Source organism: Akebia trifoliata, chromosome 8 (genome assembly GCF_017979445.1).
Source record: "Akebia trifoliata isolate Shusen 1 chromosome 8, ASM1797944v1, whole genome shotgun sequence".
Lineage (NCBI taxonomy): Eukaryota > Viridiplantae > Streptophyta > Magnoliopsida > Ranunculales > Lardizabalaceae > Akebia > Akebia trifoliata.
In genome coordinates, this window is record NC_141382.1 from 39,356,855 (window position 1) to 39,371,653 (window position 14,799).

General features: G+C 34.9%; 1 protein-coding gene across 1 annotated transcript; it reads left to right on the forward strand.

Moving 5' to 3' along the window:
* Window positions 1–4,242: 4,242 nt before the first annotated feature.
* Window positions 4,243–13,971, forward strand: LOC147396776 (RNA-binding (RRM/RBD/RNP motifs) family protein). Its single transcript, XM_086451934.1, has 6 exons — window positions 4,243–4,900; window positions 5,004–5,148; window positions 10,157–11,591; window positions 11,690–11,992; window positions 12,091–12,353; window positions 13,469–13,971. Exons 1-6 carry the CDS (start codon window positions 4,846–4,848, stop codon window positions 13,680–13,682), a joined length of 2,415 nt encoding a protein of 804 aa, XP_086308060.1. The 5' UTR covers window positions 4,243–4,845; the 3' UTR covers window positions 13,683–13,971.
* Window positions 13,972–14,799: the final 828 nt, after the last annotated feature.

A 14,799-nucleotide genomic window follows, 5' to 3' on the forward strand; every position in this document is an offset into this window, starting at 1 on the left:
GATTTAAATGAAATAACTCTCAAGATTTAAGATAAGAAAAAAAGGAGATCGTGAGACATGAATATGTAAAGTTGGGAGATTTGTAGAGATATGGAAGGAGGTATGATTTTTATTGAAGAAACTAAAACAATAGTAAAAGGAAAAAAAATTAGGTTCGATGATAGCACTAGCCTAAAATAATATTTTAGAATATCCTAATTGATATATTCTAAATATATCATCTTTCGTTACAATCTTTCATTTGTAATGAAATACATTGGCAATGATAATATGTATCTCACCTTAACACAATGCATATTATGCTCTAACACTATCTTAATCATGGAGATTTAAAAAAAATTATTATTATTTTCAAGATTATACTTTTATTTATATACTAAATATTTAAAGTACCAAAAATTTATTTATTTTAATTGAAAAAAAAAAACAAGATCTCAATTGACTAATACTGACTCAATCGAGATTTCAAATTATTGTTTGAATCAGGGTTACCTAATTCGCTACTAAGGTGTCAAACCGCAAACCAATTCGACTTGAACCAATTTGTGGTACAGTTCACTCTTGGTTCGTGTATACAACAAACCAAACAAATTGCTTATTTAAGTTATTTTATGTTAGAACCGTGCTAAAATGACAAAAAAAAAAAAAAAAACTCAATTGACATGTGCATAATCAGATTTTTTCTTCATGATGCTCAAGGAAAAAAGAACTATGGCCCTATACACTATACACATCTATTGAGTGGATTTGAATATTTTATGTCTCCCTTAATTTTCAAATTAAAAACTAAATTTCCCAAAATATAACATCTTCAATATCTTTTTGAATCTTGATAATCTTACTCGAAATTCACAAAATCATAGATATTTTCTCATGTATCCTAAGGCAATTTTTCTGTTTTTTTTTTTTTTTTTGTTGACTCCATGCACATGCCGCAGTTGAGTGAATTTCAAGTATATTTTTTGAGTCAATTTATCACGACTCTTTCATTTTTACCGTACTTACCACTTCAACCTTCAAAGTTCGGATTGCTCCACCTAAGTAGAACGAAAAGGAGGGTCAATGTAATTGAGCTTCGCTTCCGGTAGCTTGCTCACTCTCCTAGTTAGAAGGAGGCTCTTTGTCGGATTATTTAGATCTGGATAGAGTCTCGCTCAGTAAAGAGAGTTGTAGATTCGTAAGATCATGATAGAGTCTCCGCGCGCTAGCTAGCTACAACTAGCAGAGCAGCCTGCGGAAAAAGGCTAGCTAGCTAGCTCGCTTCTTCAAGCCATAACCTCATCTCTGTCTACCCTTACGAACCGGGTGTTAACATTTGTGATGTTAGATTACAGACAATAAACAAAAAAAATTGTTAAATAAAATAACAAAATAAATTTGAACTACTGTAAATAATTATTTTAATATTGAAATGAGCGAGGCTTGTATTGGACACAATAGCCTTAAGGCAGATTTCGCCCATGTGATGTGCTAACAGTCTTTGGACGTCTTTCTTTTTGGATACAACGATTCACACGTGTACAAGGCAACACTCTTAATATACACGTACAATTGAACTTGTACTGTGATTTGTACTCTCAAGGAGACACAAAGAAATCTCTTAAAATAAAATGTTACTATGCAAATAAAAAACTCAAAAATTGAATGAATTCAAATGAAAAAAGTAATGGGAATATATAGAAGTAAAAGTACCTCTCTATACAGTCACCAAAATTATTAACAAGTGAGCTTGGGTTGTGGTTGTGGCTGTTTAAATAGACACACTTGTCTGTAAAGTTTGGGTTGTGATTGTGTCTCTTAGAACAATCATGAGTTGACTCTACTTGAGTCTCTTAGAACAGTCGTGAGTTGTAACTCATTGAGTTCAACTCGGTCCAACAAAATTTTAGCAAAAGTGAACATTTTACGTGTGGTTTAAATCTAAATATTTGCACCCCCTTGTACGCACATCGTATGAGCACACATGCACTAAGATTTTTTGGATTAATGGGTCCAAATCCCTTTTAGAATCCATGGGCCCTCATATTTTATTCATATATTTCTCACACTTACTACACTATGTGAAAGTTTTCATATAAGAGTTACATTCTTTAGTTGTTCCTACTCGATGTGGGACTAAAAAATTTACACAATTTTGAAAAACGAACTACTTAACTCTTACTTTCACTTTTTTACTTTTGCTTCTACTATTTTACTTAGACTTCCTCTTCTATTCAAACATTAGGATAAATCTCATATTAATCCAACAATCTCCTACATGAATGGAGAAAGTCGAAATTGTATCAGGAATACGATAAAATATTTTAAAAATCACAGAAAATACAATAGAAAATGTACTGCATTGAGAAAAGTAGCTTGTGACTTTGAACTTTCTTTAGTGAAAGTCTATCAGATTTACTAAATTAAGTAGTGAACATAAGTTTTGAACTATTCAGTCTTTCGTGCAAATCAAGACAATAGACTTCATACATTTCCTTGTTAATTATAGTAAGTTCTTATGGTTGTGTTTATTTTAGTCTTGAACAATTCCAAATTCATAAGTGCTCTAGAGAATCCAACCTTTTAAGATTCTTATAGAACCAACAAAGTTCTACACTCACATAAGTGATATCATATTAAAAATACCCTATTATACTCCACTTGTAAATACAAGATATATGCATCATTCAAAGCTTAATTTATCCTAAACATTTACTGTAAGTAACACTTAATGCATCATAAAAATGGGTAGAAGAAAAATCTTCTAAGTGCTATCTGTTGAGTTATTCACGACCAATTTTCCCATTGAACCTAGTCCATGGGATCTCTAATCACTAGGTTAGGTTTCTATTGAGGTGATTCATAGATATAGGCTTTAATCCAATTTCCCTTGATGTATGATATATATATATATAGGGTAGCGTTCAATGGCCAACAGTTTGGCAAACATTTTGGCAAACACATTTTTCAAAACATGGGTTAGAGGTCTTGGAAAGGGCTGATTTTTGGTGAGGATGATCTCTACGGTGAGGAGATCATCATCACCAAAAATCAGCCCATTCCAAAACTTCTAACCCCATCAAAAATGGTTTACAAACAATGGACAGTTCACGATTTTTCAACTTGTAAACTGGGGCTAGAAGTTTTGGAATGAGCTGATTTTTCGTGAGGATGATCTCCTCACCGTAGAGATCATCCTCACCAAAAATCAGCCCATTCCAAGACCTCTAACCCATGTTTTGAAAAAGTGTTTGCCAAAATGTTTGCCAAACTGTTGGCCATTGAACGGGACCCATATATATATATATATATATATATATATATATATATGCTCTCTAAACAAACTTTTAGTAAGCAGATCCGCAAGGTTTTCTTTAGACTTTATAAAATCAATAGAAATAATTTCATCTTAGACCAATTGTCTAACGGTGTTGTGTCTATGACGTATATGTTGTGACTTCTCGTTATAAATAAAATTTTATGTCCAAGCGATAACTGTTTGATTATCACAATGTACACAAATTGTAGGCATAAGTTTTTCTCATAATGGAATATCTTCTAAAAAATGACGAAATCATTATGCTTCTTCGCTTAATTTATCTAAAGTAATAAATTCAAATTCCATTATGGAGCGTGCTATACACGTTTGTTTCAAAGATTTCCATGAAACAGATGCACCACTAAATGTAAATACATAACCATTGGTAGATTTTGGCTCTTTAGAGTCTGATATCCAATTGGCATCACTGTATCCCTGAAGTACAGTTAGATGTCTAGTATAATGCAATCCATAGTCTAAAGTGTACCTCAAATATTTCAATATTCTGACTAATACTTCCTAATGAGTAACTCTAAGGTTACTTGTACATCTACTCAATTTTCTAACTGAGTAAACAATATTTGGTCATGTGCAGTTTATGATATACATTAGACTACTTATTATCTGATAATATTTTAGTTGGAATTTGCTAGGACAAGTTTTTTTCTTTAAATTATTAATAGGATCAAAATGTGTTTTAACAACACTAATATCAAACTTATTGAATTTCATCAACATATTCTTAATATAATGTGATTGAGACAAAATTAGCCCATCTAAAATTCTTATAATTTTAATTCAAAGAATAACATCAGCAACACTAAAATCCTTCATATCAAAATTACTAGTCAACATTCTTTTAGTGGATCTAATGATATCCTTATTATTCCCCACAATAAGCATATCATCAATATTTTTAAAATAGACACATTTGTCATACTCATTGATTCTAAACTTATTATTTATCATTACACTGTCAAATTTTTTGTGGCATCCGATGTGGGACTAAAAATTTATACCACAATTTTGAAAATAAACTACTTAACTCTTACTTTTGTTTTTTTACTTCACTTTGCCTTCCACTTCTATTCAAACATTAAGATAAATCCCACAATAATCCAACACCTGGTTCATTCTTGATTGGGAAACCACGAATTCAAATTCAAACTGAGTAAACCTAAGAATTAGGTAACATAGGTTTGAATCATCTCAATTGTCAAACAAGACAACGTGGGAGATGATTGATACCGATCATTCATCTAGTTCTATAAAGATACAAAGTCTCGGACCATATTTGAAACCATGTTATTAACTGCCGCACAACCATGTATCACTCACTTCTCTGTCGGCCGAGTTAGATCGGGATCGGTCGAGTTTTAAAACCATGAATCGGACAGGTGTTTTCTTACAACTTCACTTACAATCCCCGTCTCAACTCTCAAACCCTCTCTAAAACCCACCTCTCTCTCTCTCTCTCTCTCTCTCAAACACAGAATCTCTGAGTCTCTTTTTCAAACACACAGAGAGCAAGAGACGAGTAAACGCAAATGGTGCTCTCTCGTATCTTTCTCGCAGGAGAAAGGATTCATTTTCATAGAAAAGGTAAAATCCATTTTAGAAAAATCTCCATTAATCCATGAAACTTTTGTTTTGTTTGTTTTTTTTTTACTATTTTTTCTTACTGGGTTTGTAAAATTTGTAACAGAATTTACGAGACAAACCAGAAGAATTTTTTCTTCTTCTTCTTCTTCTTCTTTGTCTTCTAAGAGCAGTGCGAAGTTACCTCAGTCGAAGAAAGCGGAAGCAGCGAAGGAGCAGAGAGTGGTAGCCGTTGAAACTTTTGTGAAGAAGTGAGCTCTTTCAGAGACCCATTCTCTCTCAATATCACCAACTTTTTTTTATTTTATTTTCATTTTTTAATTAATTTTTTATTAGCTTAAACAAGATACCTTCTTAATGAACTTGAATAAATCATTAATGGATATCTCAACGTGTGAATCAATCCACTGTTGAAATTTTTCCAATTTTTTTTTTGTTTCTTTTTCAGCTTTAAATGCCCATATCTCTAAAATCCATTTGTGTGTTCTAAAATTTTAATATGCTAATAAATAATTTTTTTAGTTAATTATTCTTTAGTTACCTAAGAATTATTCTATAATGGGGTTTTTCGGGGTATTATAGAGAGAAAAAGGGTTCAGAAGAAATGAAAATATTACTAGTTGTTATGTTTTTTGTTCCAACATTGATTTTGTGATGTATTGTAAGAGGGAAACTACACTCAATGGGACAAAATGAACCAAATTGATCCTTATTTTCCACAAAAAAATGGCAATAAGTGTGAAAAGATGATGAAGGAAGAGTGGAAACCATGTGTTGAGTATTAGACTATTAGCTATTTGATGACCCAAGGAGTTGTCGTGTCGTGAAGCTTAGAAGAAAAGAAACAGTGCCACTTAGCCTTGCAACTAGTTATACATAATAGGCTCATTATATCTTAGTTTTGGTCCAACGTTCTTATGTTGCTCAATGGATTCCACCACGAACTAATTCAAAATAGTCATATGGCTAAAAACAAGCTCTTTTTTTTTATATATAGATAAAGAAGATTTTATACATCAAAAGGGAAGGAGGTTGAGGGCCCTCTACGAAAAAGGCACCATCAAACCAAAAAGAAAAAGAAAAGCAAGGAAAAAAATAAAACGATGTAAGAGAAGAAAAACACACAAAACACAAAACTAACACTCCGTATACAAATTGACTCCCACCTAAAGAGAAGATTGTCAAAAACAATGCCTTTGAAATTTTCATACTACTTACACCACCAAAAACATAAAATGATGACCGACATAATTACTTCTTGAATGGATCGGTCTTTCCCATCAAAGAGTCCATTGTTCCTCTTCCTCCATATGACCCTACTAACCGCAAAAAGGATCAAAAATCAAGAATCAAGAACCAAAGAATCTCCATTATGGAGCTCAAAACATTGGTCTTCCAAGGAGAAAACAATGTAATCAGGAATCCATGAAAACACTTGGACATATAAGAGAGAGAAAAATTAGGACCAAATTTTGTGCAAGAAAAAACAATTAGAGTTTTCTTAAAAGAAAACCAGAAGATCATGACATTTCCTAGATATACTTGGGGTTGGGGGGTGGGGATGGTGATAAATTTGGAGGTCCAACTCAAAACCAATTGGCAATGAGTGGAAAGGCCTAGGGGCTTATAAGGAGAGAGACAAGGCAATTTGTGTCCGATGTTAAACTCAACACGCCCCCGCATGTGTGGGCTGGACTAGGCCAAAGCACGTGGAGATATGAATTGGGACATGGAGGAGAGAAAGGCATGCTTTAATACCATGATAAACTTGGGGATCCAACTCAAAACCAATTGGCAATGAGTGGAGGGACCCAGGAACTTATAAGGAGAGAGACAAGGCAATTTGTGTCCAATGTGGGACTAAACTCAACAGATGGTGGGTAAGCCAGAGTTGAACCTATGGACTCAAAGTTAAGACATTTCTTGTAGTTTCAGGTCTCTCTCACAATACTCTCTTTGCTCCTAGAGCTCATGTAACCCAACAACTCCTAAGAGCCACAAATGAGACTTAGATTCCACTCCTTTGGTGTCAAGCTTTGTCGCATCTAGCGCATTAATCTTGAGGCAGGTTTTTCATTATTTCATTTTAGACCATTATAATGGAAATACTTGTATGGATAGAAACATCTAATTAGATTCAGATAAAGTTCAGATTCATCGATGGACATAAGAGGGAAACTACACTTGATGAGACAAAATGAACCAAATTATTCCTGATTTTCCACACAAAAAAATGACAATAAGTGTGAAAGGATGATGAAGAATGGAAACCATGTGTTGAGTATTAGACTATTCGCTACTTGAAGACCCAAAGAGTTTTCGTGTCGTGAAACTTAGAAAAAAGAAACAATGCCACTTACCATCGCATAAGCTCATTATGTCTTAGTTTTGGTCCAACGTCAATGGATTCCACCACAAACTAACTACTCCCAATACAAACTAACCCCCACCTAAAGAGAAGATTGTTAAAAAAAGATGCCTTTGAAATTGTCATACTACTTACACCACCAAAAACAAAAAACAATATCCAACATAATTACTTCTTGAATGGATCATTCTTTCCCTTCAACGAGTCCATTGTTCCTTTCCTCTTCTTCCATATGGCACAACTAACCGCAAAAAGGATCAAAAACCAAGAACCAAAGAATCCCCATTATGGAGCTCAAAGCATTGGTCTTCCAAGGAGAAAACAATGTAATGAGGAATCCACGAAAACAACTAGACATATAAAAGAGAAAAAAATTGAGACCAAATTTTGTGTGAGAAAAAAACAATTAGAGTTTTCTTATATATATATATATATATATATATATGGATTGGGATCCGTTGACATGATCCTATCCCTTTAAACTCACAATCCAATGGTTGAGATTTTATGAGTATCTTGATAACTCAAATCTCGGAGATACTTATCCCAAGGATAAATCTCAACCATTGGATTTTGCGCTTAAAGGGTTGGGATCATGTGTTATTTTCATGAGCCATTCTTAGGAGTCAAGGGATCCTAACCCTATATATATATTTAGTGCCGGGGGGGGGGGGGGGGGGGGATGGGGGTAAGCCAGAGTTGAACCTATGGACTCAAAGTTATGACATTTCTCGTAGTTTCACTCTAAGGTCATTCTCTTTGCTCCTAGAGCTCATGTAACCCAACAACTCTTAAGACCACAAATGAGACTCAGACTCCACTCCTTCGGTGTCAAGCTTTATCACATCTAGCGCACTAATCTTGAGGCAGGTTTTTCATTATTTCATTTTAGACCATTATAATGGAAATACTTGTATGGATAGAAACATCTAATTTGATGCAGATAAAGTTCAGATTCATTTATGGACATAAGTGGTCAAACACAGGTATAGGGGGAAAACTTGAAAAATATAACACATCCATAAGTTTGTCTAATAATATTTATCGATACTTTTGGACGTAAATAGTTGTTTGTACAAGCATCTCATGGAGAAAATTGTTTTGATCAGGGGTAGAGCCAGGATTTTCTTTTAGGGGGGAAACTATAGTCAACCGATATTAAATTACTATACGACACTTTTTTCAGTAAGAACAACAAAAATAAGAGAAAATATATTAACTATTTTCTTTGGGTGAGTAAGTTACTATCGAGAAGGCTATTGAAGACCTAATAAATGACTTTAACAAAATAAATCATTTCTCACTTAATTACTTCCACCAAAGAATTGCCATCGATAGATTTTCATATTATGCAAGCGTTGCATAAACGCCTCGTGGGGGGATTTACATACATCCTCCATGTTTTGATCGACAATTAGATACGCATGTGTTTTTGAACTGATGACATGGCCCCTTGACCCAAGTCTTCTGTTATGAGATTAAAGTAAATGACTTAAATTCCCTCTTCTGCATCCTCTAACCAAAATCCCTTTGTTGCCCAAAACCAGTCATCTTCAAGCTATTATACCTTCTAGGGATAATTATTTTTAACCTATTCAATTTTACCCATCATATTCAATATGTTGAAAAAAATCCTTGATTTTCTACCCAAAAACTCCATCCTTCTACCAACCCTATCGTTTTCTTGAGATTTCAAGGTTGAAGGAGATAGAAAGTTAGGATTGAAGAGAAGTTCAACCTAAAAATCCATCATTTTCAACCTGTGAAATTTTTAGGATAAACTATTTTTAACATTTTTAATATCTTCTTCAACCCTTTATCAACAATGTCAATGTTGAAACCGTTAATGTTTCATATCAAAATACATCCTTTTATACTTAACCAAAAGTTTTATCTTGTTCTTGAAGTATGAAGGTTGAAGAAGATGTAATTATGAGATTGAAAATGAGGTAAAAAATAGGTTGTAGGTAACTGGTTTTGGGAGAATATGACAACAAGGGCATTTAAATTGTCCAATCTTAGAGAAGAAGACCCAGGTCTAGGGGTGCATGTCATCAGTTTGAAAACCTGGGTGTGTCTAATATTTATAAAAATATGGGATGGAACACAGTGCATCTCTAGCATCAACCAAAACGTGAGAGGGGGGCATTATTTGAAAACACAGTTATCTCTTATATTTGCCAAAGTGTAGGGATGAAAAAAATAAGCTAAAAAAAGGTTGGGAGGGGGGCAGTAGCTCCCCCTTGGCTTCACCCCTGGTTTTGATATCTAGCACTACATTAATACTCTATACTAAAGCAAAATAAAGTCCATCCCTACGTTTTTCTAATAGTATTTATGGTTTATCTAAAAGCAAACTTGAACTTATAACGAATCCATAAGTTTGTCTAATAATATTTATAGATACTTTTGGACATAAATAGTTATTTGTACGAGTATCACATGGAGAAATTGGTTTTGAATTGATATCTGGCATTGCATTAGGACTGTTTAATAATACGTATAGTTTGTCTAAAAGCAAGCTTGAAATTATAATACATCCATAAGTTTAATAATATTTATAGATACTTTTGGACATCGCATGAGAAAATTGTTTTGATATTAGTTGTTTGCACAAGGCAGCTACAGCATATAAGTTATGTGGTCAAAGCCACTTGAGTGAAATAACAGAAGTAAAACATTCAAATTGGACTATATATAGAAGCCAGTATTCTGTTTCACTAGTTCAACTTGATTGATTCAATGTAATCTCCTTGTTTCTGTAAGCTGTTCAACTCAAACTTAACTGAGTTCCAACACATGTTTTACATTTTGTGTTCATGAATCATAAGCAGATTTATGATTAATTACTCGTTTCTGAAGCATATTCTTTCATGTCCTTGCATAAATAGTTATATGCAAATGCATCCGGGGGTCTTTCCGAAGGCATCACAAGTCCAAAAAGAAGTGGGGGGGTCATGGAAACTTTTGAAAGGCATCCTTACAGAACTTAGGGAAAGTATGTCGAACAATCCTCATATTCAAACTCTAATCACATGTAAATCATTAGATGCTACGGTAGATACAACAGATTCTGAGGCTATTAAGGCAGGACAAAGATTGGATACTACTGAACTTGAAGAGCCGAATAGTAGAGTTCAGCCGGCAGAAGGTGTGACAGATTCTCACAATCACGAGAAATCGTCTGGGGTTTTAACCAGATCAGAAGATTCTTCACAAAGTGCAAAAATAAATGAACATACAGATGATTGTCAACAATCCGAGGCCAATTCAAGCACGGTTGTCACACCTGGCACAGACCCAGAGGCAATATCTGAGCTTTTATCATGCTTGCAAGGCAGATTAGTTAGCAAAGACAAAGCTAGTAGTTCAGATGAAGTGACTTCAGTTGAAAACGAAAAGCATCCACCACACAAGGCCCCGACTTTTCTGACACTAAACGATAGCTTTAAAGCAAAGGACAAGTCCTCATTAACAGGTAGTGTCAAAAACATTTTGGGTTTGGCTGATTTGCATATGAGAAGAAAAATGGATGCCACCGAAGCCGAGGATGATACCTTGACCCATGAGACATCATCCGATATAGCTAAGGCAACTTCCGGAGATTCTTCGATGAAAAGACAAGATATAATGAGTTTGATTGACCGAATTAAGGATCTCCCTAATAGAACTTCACAGACCAAGTCTAATGATCCCATTCTCTCTTCTAAGATCAATTGGCCAACACATAGAAGCCAAGTGGTGGATACACTCGGAGCCTTGAAGTTGTCTAATCAACGTGAACAACATAAGTCGCTCCATGAACTCTTTACAGGTGACAAGCTCGAGAAACCTGTCTTGCAGAAAGAACAAAATGAGGTACCGAATGAAACAAATCTATTTACTTCAATATTGCAAAACATGGACAAACGCACACCGACCAAGTCTGATGACTCTGTAACCTGTAATGGAAATAATCTACCAAATGATAATGAAGCAGAACCCACAAAGAAGGTACCATTCAAGATGTTCGATTCTCAGTTCCTGAGTGATGATGAGAGTGCATCCAGTTCCAACAATGATGCGGCTTCTAATTACACAAAGACCGAACCAATATTGCAGATTCCAGTTCCATATAAGAAAGTGACACCAAAGAAAGATCCAAACCCATTCCTCTTTACAGTAAAGGGTAGAGATCAAACTACCGTCTTGGTAAGGTTCTTGCGGAAACTAGTAACTGTAACTGACATTAAGGCCGTTTTTGGGGATTTTGGGCCCATTGATGAAATCAGTTTGATCTCCTCAACTAAGGAGAGCATGTTCAGAGATGCTTACGTCAGTTTCAAGGTTTGCACTTGTTGGGATGACACATTTCTATTTATAGTAGTTGTGTTGTTGCTCAATTTTGTCTTTTTTCTTCTTTTTTATTTTTTATTTTTATGCAGACGAAGGAAGGGCTGCAAAGAGCTCTAGCTAAAACCGATGTGGTCATACGTGGTAAAGATGTTGTCATCGAGGCAACTCGTCCCTCGGCAAACAACATGTCTAATAGAATCTTTGCACCTAACCTGATTGGGGATCCTGATGTTCCTACTGGTCTGCTAGAGAATCCTACCCGTTCGGTTATGGTCAAGGGGTTGCCTCCTGATCTAACCTTGCATCATCTTAGAGAAGCACTCTCATGTGGGGCAAGCATCTCTGGCTTCTGCATGGGTTCTTCAAGTTCGGTTGCTTATATTGAGTTTGAGGTGATGTTTTACGCTTTTACAATTACTTTTTGTTTGTCACTATTCATAAAACATCCTTCAGGATTCCATTTAATGAACTGATTTGAACATTGTAACAGACGGAGGATGCCAAAGAAAAGGCAATTGCAGAATCTTCTGTGTCCATTTCAGGGAAGCTGCTGTCAATTCTCCGAATTGATGCACCAAGAACAACAATCGTGAGGATTTCAAATGTTTTCTCAGAGAGTGGAGGAATAACATACATTCGAACCATTTGCAGTTTGCATGGAAAGGTCAAGAGAGTAGTCTCTAGAGGAGCTGACATCTTCGACGTGCATTTCAATGTCTCTGAATGGCCGAACATGGTGAACATTCTCAATAGGTAAGAGGTCTCATTGAAATATTAGTGTTTTTTTAGGTACCCCTCCAGCTTTTGGTGAAATTTAGAGATACTCCCGTGTTTTGAACTTTTTGACATACGCCCCTTGAATTCAGTTTTCCATGAGAGATTATGGGTATGTGTATTTTCCTTGGAAAATGGGTGGGAAATCCATTGTCAATGGAAAATCTATTTTTCCATGTGTTTATGGAAAATGGATTTCCACCCTCATCCAAAGTTCCAACAAAGGCTGGATTTCATCATCCACTTACTCCCATGTGAAAATGAAATTCACCCATCAAATCAAAATCCTAACCTCTTCTTCTTCCCCACCACCACCTTCGACAGCCACTATCCCTGTCATCGCCGCCATAGCCTGTCACCTTCCCCCCCTTCTCTCTCTCTCTCCTCTGTTTTTTGCCCTTATATTTTTCAGATACAATCAAACAATGGAATTTGGTTTTTCCACCCTATCCATTTTCCCATGGATTTCATACTCCATGGAAAATTAATTTCCATGCAATCAAACAGACCCTAAGTAAAGTATTACAAAATGACTGGAATATCCTCATCTTCAACCTCTTGCAAAGAATCCCTTTACCTACACCCAAAAATCTCATGATGTATCTAAAGATTGGGGGGCCTCTCTAACTCCTGTATATCCACCACTTGATTCCCTTGAGTTGGTGACATTTGAGGAAAAATAAGAGACAACTTAGGTGTAGAATCCCTTGCAGATCAAAAGGAACTGCATCTAGAGACACCTAGAAGACCCACTATATCATACTTGTGGAGTTGATAAGATCCATCAAGGAAAGAAACTATCTATGTTCAAAACCATAGATACATGATAAGATTTTTGGGTTGTATCATTACAGTTGAACGGGAATCAACCAGTGTTAGAAACACAATGAGATTTTAGGGGAAAAAAAATCAATGGTTTTGGCAAGATTTAGAAGAAGAGGGGTATTTCGATGATTTTCTTAGTCTTTCATGGAAGACCAAAGTCAAGGGGTGTGTCGTGTAATCCAAATGTAATTTCACCACCTCAAGAAAACCAAAATATTTTTGTGTCATTTTTTCTTTGATTTTCTACTAATCATTTCTATGCACAACAGTTTAAATGGTAAGGTTGTAAATGAACACCAGTGGATAGCTCAACCTGCAACTGTGATCCCAGTCGAAATCCTTCGATCTCTGTGGAGTCAACCAGATGGAAGGATGCATGTAAATTCTCTCATCCAGAATCTATGCGGGAAAGTTGAAGAAAATCTTTCTGGAGTAGCTAAGATTAGTCAGATTGCAGCCCAATATTATGGAGAGATAGCTTAGAAAGTTTTATATTGCAAGGATGATCCCCATGAGGAGCCTGCCTTTAATCATTTACTACCAATTTTTCAATTAAAATTTAAATTATTGGAGGATAGAGGGGGAAGAAAATGCACTTAATCATTTTGGTCAATCAGAAGGGTTGTAGGTTTTGTAGTTTTAGGAGTTTTGAGATGAAGGAATTGGTTTACAGATTTGGGTTTCCAAAAGGGCCATTATTCCGTGTCTGATGGTGCTACAGTTTGAGTCCTTTACGTGCAGACTACAAATGGAAATATTATTTGAATCGCAATATTCGGACTGAAAATTTTCACTCAGTCAACGTTGCAATTGCATAGAACAATAGATCTTTTTCCCAGAAAAAGATGCAGTCTAACTTCACTATTTTTTAACTAAAATAAAATTAGATTTTTTTCGTGAATATAATACTTAAAAATAGAAAATCTCTTTTTGTGATGTACTTTACATTTTCATTTGTGTCACTTAAGAAGAATCTAAATAATAATTGATAAGACACACTCTTCATGGTGATGGACCTATTTTTGTGCATGGGATATTATAATCAATTATCAGGAAAATGTTCAGCACCCTATTTTTTTTGTCTTCAGGATGAGGAGATCATCCTCACCAAAAATCAGTCGCACTCTGAAATTTCTATCCCCATAAAATGAGATCTCATTCTCAAAAAAAATCCAGCCCATTCCAAAATGAATAACCCTAGTAAGACAAAATGGATAGGGCAAAATGTAAAGGTACCAACCATTTCTCATAATCATCTCATATTCTTTATAATTTATAGTCTATCCTTGTAAATGAGAGGTGATCGTATCATTTAAGAACTAACATTTTTGTCAAAAAAAAAAAATTGTAACAAAATTGAAAAGACGAGACCAGATTTGGAAAGAATTCTAGTCATTTCAACATAAAAACCTTTTCAGGTTTCAAATGATTTGTTTCTTCTTTTTATCTTACTTTAGGAAACTAGTGAATAATTCTAAGGTTTTTGGGCCTTTGGCATTACGACCCCGACAAATCTTAGCCTCTTCAATGAATCTGTTTCATTAGAAACTTTTTCCAAGTTAAATAAAATAAAATTTTGTGACAAAGCCTAATCTCAAAA

Excerpts from the sequence above, each read along its gene's own strand:
- LOC147396776 (XM_086451934.1), top strand. The coding sequence starts at position 4,846 with ATGGTGCTCTCTCGTATCTTTCTCGCAGGAGAAAGGATTCATTTTCAT. Across the intron at positions 5,149-10,156 it reads GTTGAAACTTTTGTGAAGAA|TTATATGCAAATGCATCCGG; the intron begins GTGAGCTCTTTC and ends TTGCATAAATAG. Across the intron at positions 12,354-13,468 it reads ATGGTGAACATTCTCAATAG|TTTAAATGGTAAGGTTGTAA; the intron begins GTAAGAGGTCTC and ends TATGCACAACAG.